Source organism: Uloborus diversus, chromosome 3, assembly GCF_026930045.1.
Source record: "Uloborus diversus isolate 005 chromosome 3, Udiv.v.3.1, whole genome shotgun sequence".
NCBI classification, from domain to species: domain Eukaryota; kingdom Metazoa; phylum Arthropoda; class Arachnida; order Araneae; family Uloboridae; genus Uloborus; species Uloborus diversus.
The window spans coordinates 123,638,424-123,650,791 of NC_072733.1; the positions used below are offsets into that span (position 1 = coordinate 123,638,424).

Here is a 12,368-nt window from a genome sequence, read left to right on the forward strand (position 1 = left end):
ACAAATAACCCTAATACTTGTATATTTTGGTTGTTTTTGTAATTACAAGTATATTCACGAGCACATGTGTGTACACACGAATATTTACGTATCGTGTTATACACGAGTAAACACGTTCCTATATGAGTAGATACATGTGTACATCAGATACATGCATGCACGTGCCTACTCAAGTATATACGTGTATATACGAGTATATAAGCATGTATACGTAATTACTTACAGGATTGTATACGTGTCTACACGAGTACATACGTGTCACGTGTATATACTTTTCACGTATATATACTACACGAGTATATACGCGTATAAACGAACATCATATACGCGTATGCACTTGCATCTCGAGAACTTACGTGCATAATTGAGTATATACGTACATAGTAGATGTATATAAGCATTTATAAGTGTGCATACATACATATACTGGTATACACGAGTTAATTCGTGGATATATCCAGTGAGTCTTTGTACGTGTCTACTCACGGAAATATAGTATGGAAGCTCGAGAATATACGCATGTATACTTGTAAACACGATAATATACCTGTAGAGACGTATATACGTACATTTACGTGTATACACCAGTACATGTATGTATACACTAGAATATACGCTTATATACTTGTCGGCCTACAGTGTGAATGTAAGCTCTTGGGCAAAAATCAAAGTGCCGTGAGAGGGGAGGATAGGAAGCAAAGAATCAAAAGGAAGTTATAATCACTGACGCGCTACATGCACACAAAGCTAGAAGCTAATGGATGCAGAACAGGGCACAAATTTGTTGCACAAAGATGATTTTACTTGACATTTTAGTTTTTAAGAAATATTTAGAGCAGTTGTTAAAAGTTACCGCCTATAGTTGCTCTAATTCACGCATCGCAAAAAAGGCGCAGCGGCTGATGAAAGTTTTTCAAAAGTATCGTTATTGCAACAGTGAGTGATCTGTGAATGCGAGAATGCGACGCATGTATTACAGCTGCAGGCCGCAAATTTCATCAATCGCTTTAAAACTTTCTTAAGACCTAAAATGTTGTGTACAATTGTCTTTGTGTAATAAATTTGTAACCTTTTTTGCATCCATTAGTTTCTGGCTTTGCGTGCATGTAGCGCGTCAGCATTGTGTTTGTGACCATATGTTCCTTATGATTCTTGCTTCTTATCCTCCCCTCTATCACTTTTTAATGATTTGTTCAAGAGTTTAAACTCGCCCTGTATGCTTGTATTTCTTATGCTTGTGTGTAAGTGTCTACCTGAGTATATAAGTGCTCGTATGTATAAGAATATAAGCGAGCATATACGTGTATAGTAGAATATATAGCTATATGGATAAAAAAAATACTTGCAAACTACCCATATACGTATTTATTTGTGCATATGTGTGAATACGTCTATGTACGTGCCTACACGAGCATATATGCGTATATATATACGCATATACTCATATATTTAACCCCGTTTATTGTAAAAACAATACATATTAAGTAAAATTAATATTTAATTTGTGTCTGCCTTCTACTTAAAGATTAAGTGACATTAGAAGAACAATATTCGTTAAGCCTAATATTATGACCACTTTACCCCATCTTACTTAAATTGTTATAAAAAATTATCTGAAATAGATTCAGCTAAGTGCTAACCAGTAAGAGTTCTTGAGACATGTAGGAAGCTTCCTGTGCAGTCAATCTGTTTATAATTCTAACAAACAAAGTTTCCCATGGAAGTTAAAAGAGGTGTTTAGATTTTAAAATGCTTCATATTCACCCAAAATATTATTTTTCTTCAAATAAAAATTGGCCAGTTGTGAAATTTTGTATTCAAAATGTAGTTTCTAACCGCTCTACTCTAAAATAAAATTTTCACATTCATTCGAACATTTATTTCCAAGCTATAGCCAGTTATTCGACGTGTGACCACTTTACCCCATTGACCACTTTCCCCCACCAGACCCTACTTTTTATCAGATGCTAATGATATTTTACAGGAATCTAAGGCTACGAACATGAATGTAACAAACTTACATAAGAAAAAGAATGCAATTAATTCCCTTCTTTTAAAGTTCATTCAGTTTTTGGATTAAATTAATCGTATTAGGAGCAAAAAGATTCGATTGGATCACACTTTAAAGTGTTTTGTAGCCCTTCACAGGGTGGAGTAAATTGATATTCAATCATTTCAACTGAAATTTTAAAGTGCTCAAATGCTCTGAGTTCCCGATAGTTTTTTTTTTGGGCAATGAAAGTTATACACTAATTTACATAAAGCTCCACAAAAATAAAATTTTATAAACCGTTACAAGATGAAAAAAGTAATAAAAGAAATTTAAATAAGTAAACAGGTTTAATTCATTGCGCAAAAACTAAAAATTAAAATTATGATATTCAATAATTTCTAAGTATATTGTGCTAATGTAAATTGAACTTCTCCGTCTGGAATAAACTATATCATTCAATGTAAAATATATTTTAAACAAAGAAATGGAAGTGCAAATTCAATTTTAGCTAACTTAATAACTATTCAATCAGAAGTAAGAATATCGCTAAATCTTCTCTTTTGCTTCTAAAAGATACACATTGTGTAAGTATGAAAATAAGAAACATTTAAGAAAAAACTTCTTAAAAGAGCATTACTATCTTATCGGAAGAGAGGAATAACTCGAAATCTAGTATTTTGACTTTTCATAAACTTCTTCTTTTGTATGTATTGTTTTCCGGCAAAAAGTGCTTTTTTTTTCTTTAAATGTTGCAATTTATTATTTTCATTTTTTCAGTGGTCTGATTTTTTTTCTTCTTTTCATTTCAGTAAAAAGAAACAAAGCATCTTAGACAATGACTCATTTGATAAGCCAACCAAGCACAATGAAACAGAAAGCGCTCCCGACTTGCTGGACAAGCAATCGTCTAGAGTAGACGACGGGTCGATACCTCCTGGAGCAATAAGCGATCCCAATGTTCGCAACGATGCTCTTTTCCTATCACCTGCAGTCAACGTTCGAAAAAAGAACCTCAAGATCGACCTGGAGACGCTACATCTCTCCCGGCAGGACAACCCTTATCTAAAACAGTTAGAAAGATTCAGTTTGCCTGAAGAAACTCTTCTATCATGCTCCGATTTTCATTCCCTCGCGGAAAAAGCGCTGCTACAGAGCGAATGGCAATTGGATTCAGAGAAAGATGTCGATATTCACCAGCATCTGGTAAGAAGTCCGCCCCCGCAGTTCCCGCAGAATATAACGCATTTTATGTATAGCCAAGCCAATTCACCCAAGCGCCAAATCAATCAAACAGATGTGAGTAATTTTGTTCCTTTGGAAGTTTTCTAGCTTTCTGTTTTATCTTCTTGAATAGATTAATGGGAGATATTGATCAAAGGGGTTTCAAACTTAATGCGATTCAACCAATATGCAAGAGATAAAATGATGTGGACTTAAGTGTTTTTACTTTCTTTTTCCTGTTGTTCAATAAAATGGAGTGTGAAGATTCTATTTACGAATACAATATTTTCACCATACTGTCAAGAAAAAACAGTTGACTTTTAAGTATTGTGCAGTCTCTAAAAACAATATGTATTGCTTGAAATCTGTATAAATGATAGCTAATGACAGTTATACGACAGTTATAGAGTAAAAATTATCGACTATATGAGTTTTGCGATAATCACAAATAATAATCATAAGTACACGTATCATTATCATCATTTCATCATTTCAGGATGAAGGATTAATATATGCATACAGGGTGTTCCATTTTAACCTGCAAAAAACCTCTATTTTCGCAACCGTTAGTCCTAGATGCATACTTCCAATTGCAAAAATGTTCAAAATCAGATGGAGATTTAAGATATTGAAAATTTAAAGCGAAAATAAAAATGAGTAAAAAAATACGAAGTTTTAACTTTTTGTACGGGCACCAGTTCTCCTAACTTATGCATAGGGAAATAATCCGCATTGAAAAACAATTCCAACACAAAAAGTTTGACATTATTAGGACCAATATTCACCGAAATATGAAACGCAGAGTTTTGTGACTTACACCACTTTACACTCGCCGTCATTAGCACCTTTTGGTGGAAAATATAGCAGTTTACGAAGGTTTGAAATTATATGTGTGCATAGAGTGGTTTTTCAAATTGATTGATGTTTAGTAGTGTGTTTTTGCGTATCATGGCATAACATTTGCATCTGTTTTTGAATAGCAGGGTCATTCCATGCGAAATGAGCAAATCAGCTGTGGCTGACATGTCACAGATTTCAATGAAAATTTTTATTTAGGTAAACCATGCATATCTAGGAGGGAATGCAAAGTATGGAAGTTTAAAAACTGTTGGTTGCATTGTTATTGAAATTAGAAGTTGATGCTTACGCTAAGCCTAAATTTTCAGAGTTCATCCCTGCCAGTTTGTGACTCAATAACTCCATAAGTTATAAACGTACACTTAAAAAAATAAATATTTCCTCATTCTATAAACAAATCTCTATTGGGAAAGAGCAAAGTAAAATTTATTCGGATCTTTTTTTTTGAATCTGAGATATTAACAAATATTGAAATTTTGCCAATTTACTTCAGATTTCAAATCACTCCTCTAACTCTTTTAATGAAAAAATAACAGTAAAAATGATTCAGATTGAAAAACTATCTATAACTAACTATCTGCTCTAATTGAGTAATTGTTTATGAATTTCTTGATGACGAAATCGTACTTTAAAAAATCGAAAATTTCATTTTTTTTCTCTATTTCAGCTGTTTTTTTTTTTTTTTTTTTGAAGATGAGGGAATGCTCTAAATTTACTCAAGTTTTTTTTACGTAACAGATTAAAATGTCTTTTAGCTGCTACTAAATTTTAATCATTGGTATCAGTGTATTTTTGTTACTAAAGTAACTTGAACTAAGGTAAAATTTCATTAGTTAGTTCTCTTTATTGTACGTTTAGCAAAACAAACCATTTCTTTCGTGTTTCATTTTCTCAAAAGCATGTTTATGAAGTACTTGCTAAAACGTACATTTCTTAAAAATCAAAATAAATGTTAGATTTACTTGCTTTTGCATCATTGAGTCGTTTATCTAGTTTTTTGAACTCTCGTAATTTCACATAAGGATCAATCTATACAGGTTCCATAGAGTATAAACTACTCATTCATGTTCAAATATTTCTAAGTTATAAAATTAAAATAATTATTTTGAAAATTACAATACGTTGTTTCAGTATAATGTATTATATAGGACACAATATACGTAATTTAAGAAGGTGCAATGAAGTTTTCACACTTTTTATTTCTGTTTTAGTTTGCGAATTGACTAGCAAAATTGCTCAAATTCAAATACCTGTATCTTTTTTACAAACCAAATACAAAAAACAATATGTATAACATGTATAGTACTTGAATGGAATATTCAATTGGCCAAGAAATTTTATTTTCAATTCCATCCCCTTTTAGTTTACAGGGGTCTAAAAATGTCATTTTTGTCATTTTTCCGATTTTTGAGGGGCTGTAATCTATAAAGGGTGCACAAACACACAGCAACAGTTACATATTCTTTTTAGCATGGTTCCAGTGATTAGTTTTTGCAATATTTCATTTTGTGTTTCCGTCCCCTACGCGAGTTATCCCCCTTTGAAATGAGTAAAATTTTTACATTTTACCCTGAACTTTAACCTGTTGCCGTTATTTTAATTATTAACTTACAACTGCGTAACTCAGCATGTAAGACTATCAATTCATGCACTTTAACATCAAAGCATTAAAGTAACTGTCATAAATGTAATTCAAATAGATTTTGCCAAAATGCAAAGGTCTAAAAGTCCCATTTTTGACTACGAAAATCACTTTTGATAACCTCTAAAAAATCAAAGGTCCTGTCGAGAGAAAAAATAAAAGTGGTTTTAAACATCTTTCATATCCAGCTTTTAAGGATATGAATTTCAAAAAAATTAAAAATGGTCGAGCGCACCCATCCGTCGAACCTGTATGGGTTTACCCATAAAAGACAAAGAAAATACTATTTTTCTGAATTTTATTTTACGTTTGGAAATCAAAAACCAATTTCGAGTTTCTTCAAGCAAATAGTAGAAACACAGCTCTATATTCTTGTAAAATTTTAAAGTTGTCTTAATTTTCCCTCATTTGAATTTTTGTGTCTATGTGAAGGGGAAAATCATCATTTTACAAAATATCACTAAGTTTAAAACTGATTTTGAAGACAAAGGAGTTAAAATACAACAAGTAAGGTATTCCTTTTATGATACTTAGCACATTATTGGGTATTAATTTCATCAAAGCTAATGCATTCCTTAAAGATTGAGATTAAAAAATAAAATGCTTAATCATGAGAAAATTGAAATATTTTCACTTTTTGAAACTCGGTTAAAAGTTAACTATAATAACTTTAAAAATTTTACTGACATCAGATTAATTACCCAACTCCATAGATTGGAACAACATATAACTTTTATGTTTTCATTAAATAGTTAATAAGATACAAGCCTTCAAAATGCAACATTTAGCATTTATTAGATTGCTGTTCAATTTGACCAATTTTCAATCGCATGTAACTATTCAAATAAAACATTTTAAGCAAAAATATTTTAGATATTTTTATATAGGCATAAAAGGAACCTGTATACCAAATTTCATGAAAATCTGTTATCATGGGGCCACCACTTTTTTACAAATTTTGCTCATTTCGTATGGAATGACCCAGCAATGAAAAACATAAGTACTTTGTTTTTTTAATTCGACAACCTATTATTCTTCTGAAAAGGTGATAAGTTCCTATCTCATCTTCTATAAGCTCTCTTAAAACTTTAAGCTTGAGTATCACCTTGAGTTTTGGTCGCGCAAATGTCAAATTTTTTGTGCTAGTAGTATCTTTTAATGGAAATAATTTCTTTAAATATTAGTTAAGGGAGTTAGGGCCCGTATAAAAAGTGATTTTTTAATTTTTTTACTCATTTTTATTTTCGCTTCAAACTTTTATTATCTTAACTCTGCATCTGATTTTCAACATTTTTGCAATTGGAAGTATGCATCTAGGACTAACGGTTGCGAAAATAGAGGTTTTTGCAGGTTAAAACGGAACACCCTGTATATGTGTGTATGTTTGTGTATATGCAAGTGTTTGTGTATGTTTGTGTCTTTATGTGTGTATGTGTATGTTTGTGTCTTTATGTGTGTATGTGTATGTTTGTGTCTTTATGTGTGTGTATATGTATGTGTATCTTTGTGTGTGTATGTGTATGTTTGTGTGTGGATGTGTATGTTTGCGTGTGTATATGTGTGTATATGTATGTGTGTGTTCATGGGTGTATGTGTGTGTATGTGTGTTTGAGTGTGTGTGTGCTTGTGTGACATGCGTTTTTGCGTGAGTTTACTACCATCTCAAAAAGTTCTAATTTTCTCTTTCTATACCTTTCTGCATCAAGCAAACAGGTCATAACCTTGAATGTTTACACAACCAAAGCCAGTAACAAACCTCGTCTACCACAAAGCCCGTAAAAAGAAGTGTTTACTTTCCATTATCCGGGAACTCGACTAGGCACCGCTAGAGAACCAGGCCCAAGAAGTAACAATGCATGAGTTTATGGAGGCAATCCTATGTTTATACGTTTGCTTGTTAATACTTAATTTTTGCTATCTATATATATATAAAAATGAATGTTTGTCAGTATGTCATCCATGAACTCAAAAACTACACCCGGCAGATTTGGCTGAAACTTTCACCGTTTGGTATTTTTGGTACTGGGAATGTTTATAGACCAGTTCGAAAAAAATCCGATCGATAGTTCCTTTTTTATTCCAATTTAAGTCACAAGCCATTGGATAAATACGAATAAAATTATCGGCTGCAGAAATTAATTCGCGTGAAAGATGTCATTGATAAGAAGTTATCTGTTGCCATTTTTCTTGAGTTTGAACAAATAAATTCTTTATTTATTGTTTTATGGCTTTTCATGCAACGGGGGGATTTAAAACTTTTTCTATTTGATATTTTTAGCGATTGATTGATCTTGCAAACTGCGTGAGTACAAAATTTGAGTATAGTCTCGGCTTCACTTGATACCTGGACCGATTATTATGAAAATTGCTATATATATGTATTTTTCCACGGAGAAGGTGCATAATATGCTCATTGAAGCCACTCGCCACCAGGTGGCACTGCAGAGTAGCAACTTCTGCCCCGTTCAACCGATTGTCATGAAAATCAGTATAATGATGTATTTTTTTGTTGGCGTAGCAACGCGCGTTGGGTACAGCTAGTATGGAATAAAATTATTTATCACACTATTCAATATTAAACTCCAGACTAAACCCCGTGATCTGAAGATGAATTAGTCACATGATCTGATGATAACCCTAGTATTCTTTCAGGTGCAATGACTTGATGAGGTAAAGCGAGTAGTGATTTTGCGGAAGGAGAGATTGCGATCAAGGGGATGCAGGGGTAAGGGCGAGGGTGTGTTCATGGAGGGAGGGGGGGGGGTAAAGGATACATGTTAGTCCGGGTCCAAACTTGGAGAGGGCCCGAGATTTTTCAAATATGGGATGATATATATATATATATGTATGGGGACGTAGGGATAGGGGGCCCGTAAAGTCATTTTTGACGGTCCTCAAAACTTCTGTGCACGCCCCTGAATAAGAGTTGAGTAAGCGTGCTGAGATTTCATCTAGTTGCACAAGAACAGCATTCGAGTGTGTAGATGAAAGTGAATATTAGTTGTTTAGAGCATTTGTGATAAAATACCGCTACTTTGCATCGTTTAATCAAGCCAAGTGCGTGAATTTTCATACATTTTTCTCTAAGTTTAATAGAATAACATTAATCGAAAATATCTTTGATTTAAACGGTTTCTCGTAAAACTAATTCTGTAGAAGAATATTGTTAGCACTAGAAGTTCATTCACTCAGCGGCCTTGTTTAAATTGAAAACCACACAATCACTCCAACCGAAACAGGAGTGTTCGCGCATCTGCTACTTAGGAGAGATAGCGCACTGTTCTCATTGGATCACATGTTAGGAGAGATTACGCGACTAATTGGTTACTTTGTATTGTGAAACGAAAATAGACAAATTTTAAGTTAAACAAATTACAAAGTAATTAAGTGTAATTCTGCAAATTTTCTAACTTTCCTTGGTATTTTTTCTTTTCCTAAAACTTTTGTGTCCTCTCTGAAAATTGAATATTTTGATTCATTAATATGATTTGGTTAAAACATTTGCGTCCACTATAACCATGGTTGTAAACCTTACAATAATGTCGTTTTAAGTGTAATTATTGTTGTATTGTTGTTAAAAATTTTAATCGTATAGTTTTTGTTAAGAGTTATCTCTTCTACCCATATGCGCAATCCTTCCAACTTTGTAAGGACAGATAGCGAAAAAACTTCCTATTGGTTTTGTTACAAATATTGCATTACATTAAAGCATAACAGCAAACTAGCAATGAAAATGCATAGCCAACAAATGATGTTACAATTATAAATGTATAGTTTAGCAAAATATTGATAACAAGAGTTTTTTTTATTATACTACTCTATTGAATTAAGCGTAAATTCTCGTAGCTTTTTCCTTATATCAGCCACACTAAAAAATAAAACAATACGTTTTTACAACTGCTGGTACTAAACAAGCGGGATATTGAATGAAAAAATGATCAAAAATGCTTTGTGCTAGAGTATGAATAAAACGAAAAACTGCGTAGACGAAGCACAAATAGTCCAGAGAATTCTGCGAAATATTACGGCTGCACTAGAACAACTTCGTCAGTGCAAAAAAACTCAATTAAAAGAAAGTGAGTGTCAATGCAACTTTCTTTTGAGCTGAACACTGTTTTCACTGATGAAGGGGGGAAACCCTAAAATAGATATTTGCAGCATTTTCCTGAAGCATTAAAAAAAATAAATGAATAAATACGAAGAAAAACAGAGATGGTGCACAAGAAAAGTGTTACTCTTTATTTAAACTCTTTTGTCAAAAGATTTGTGCGTCCCCCCCCCTCTACTGATATAAATTGCTATGAGATTTATTTTTAACCTATTTTAAATACAGGTGCTTCGGCAAATTTGTTGGGCAAAAATAGTAATGTATTAAATGCAATTTACAGGGAAAAAAAAAAGCAAGCGCATATTTTTAAAAGATGGAAATGTAGTACAAGTTTACTATTATCACGAATGTTCGATGTGATTTCCTTTTGTTACTCTTCAGAAGCTTCATCGGTAAATCAGTTCTTCCCACTGATTTGTCAGCAGAGGGGCTAAGGCCTACTGTGCTCATCTCAGTTTTCGTGACCGAGGGCTCTAGAATGCAAGGCAGATAAATGTTTCGTTAGATGATCAGCCGAGCGCGGAACCGCCAGGGTTTAGTTCCCAAGCACGCTTGGTATTCATTTTATCGACCTACTGAAGGGATGAAACGCTGAGTCGACCGTGCCGAACCCGTTAAATTTCAATAGTTCAGCATAAATCAAACTTTATGTTCGTTTAAAAGTACTTGATGTTAATTTCAATAGTACTTCTGATTATGAATTTTGATTCTTATAAATTAAATGCATGCATATAATCCATTTAATTCTACAACTGCTGCTATGTGTATGTGCTATTGCAATATCTGTTTTTATCCTTCAAAATTAAGATTCTGTGATTAAATTTTCTTTACTACTTTATTCCTGAAAATCAATTTCAATAACGTAAACAAAAAACGATTTTCAAAAGATCTTAATATGGTTAGAAACTTTTAGCATTTGCAATTAAGCTACATCTTTGCAATCCATTTTTATTCAAAGTATGAAGGAGCGAAGCATTCCCTTACATGAGATACACAAGATGTTTATCCTAAATCAATAAAATCAATGCTGAGGAAAAGCAAAAATTCCGCCCTCAAAACAAAGAACAAAACCAGCCGCTTCTCAAATTTTTAGTAAATAAAAATTGCAAGCAATAATTTTCTTCAGAAGACAATAAAATATTTTTCAATATCTTTCAAAACTGATCGTTCAAAGTGCTTAGAGGTATTGATAAAATGTTTGAAATATTTCACGAAAATTAAATATTATCTGTTTTCGCCTTTTACATCAATAAATACCATATTTTTTCTTTACAACTATTCTAAGACGTTAGCAAAGATTTGTGCCTCTAAAGCTATTATGTTACAAAAGTTGTGCTACTTTGATTTTATTGATTTTTATTAAAAGTTTCCGAAAAATAGTGTATCATTTAATTTATTAAAATACCACACGTAAAGTAAAGAAAGAATGAATAAATAAACAGCGATAGTGAAACAATAAACAACTAAATTTATTAATTTGTATACGAGAAAAAGTAACTAAGAGACTAAAATTTTGAATGAATAGAACTTTAGTGAATAGATGTATAAATATGTGAACTATCAAATGAAGGAATGTAAAAGAATTAAAAAATAAATGGATAACATAAGTGAGTGGATGAATTAATAAGTGAATTACCAAACGAAGGTTTTTCAAATGAATCAATTAATAAATGAATACGTAACGGGTTTTTATAAATGATTGAATAAGAAAACGAAATGAACCATGCCATATCCGCTTTGTCTTGCATGCACTTGACTAATTAAACAAAATATTTAAAATAACATAAGTTTAATATTAAATGAATAAATTCTGAAACGATTATTAGTAGGACTCAATATTTAAAATATTAATAACAAGAACTTAATCATTTTATAACAAAAATAATTCTTGACTTACATCGATGTATGACAATCTGAGTACCAATTTTTGAAAATTGCTTGTATTATCAAATGCTGTGATTTTCAGTGGTAACATTTTCCTGATTAGAATCGATTACATGTGTTATCTCATATAGTTAAAGTGTACCTAGTATTGCCCAACAGGTGATGCTAAAAACAATGTAAATATTTACCTATTTCACTTTGCCCAACAATCCCCTAAATGGATGTTTTAAGGTTTCAACTACAGCTTTTAAAGGTCAGATCCTAGGTAGGCTTTCGTTGAAATTGTTTTTAAATTATGTTGCATAGCACAGTACCTACAAGTCTTTTACGCCATGAAACCGAGGAGAGGTTCGCCTATTTCTACTGGCTACGAATAGATCCAAATTTTTAATTTTAGCGCTTACCTCCGGGTTTTTTTCTCACGCCTTTATTTGTAGTTTCTGAATAAGAAAATAACAGCAACCCATTTTCATTTTGAGCAAAAAAGTTTAATATGAACGCATTTTTTCTGATGCGGAATCGGACGGATTTTAAAAATTAAACGCGGAAGCTGAATGGTGCTTCCGTCTTTCCCTCATTAACCCACGTCATTCAGGAAAGCTTTTCTTGAGGGTGGGCGCGGTGAAACAGATTTGTATTAGTATGTGAGACATGTTTTAAGG

General features: G+C 32.4%; 1 protein-coding gene across 1 annotated transcript in view; it reads left to right on the top strand.

The window, feature by feature from the left end:
* The window catches only part of LOC129218929 (uncharacterized), a 144,763-nt gene that overhangs the window by 26,042 nt on the left and 106,353 nt on the right, over positions 1 to 12,368 (top strand). Inside the window, exon 3 of the mRNA XM_054853250.1 lies at positions 2,803 to 3,289. Coding sequence (XP_054709225.1) covers positions 2,803 to 3,289 — 487 coding nt within the window. The remainder of the gene's footprint in view (positions 1 to 2,802; positions 3,290 to 12,368) is intronic.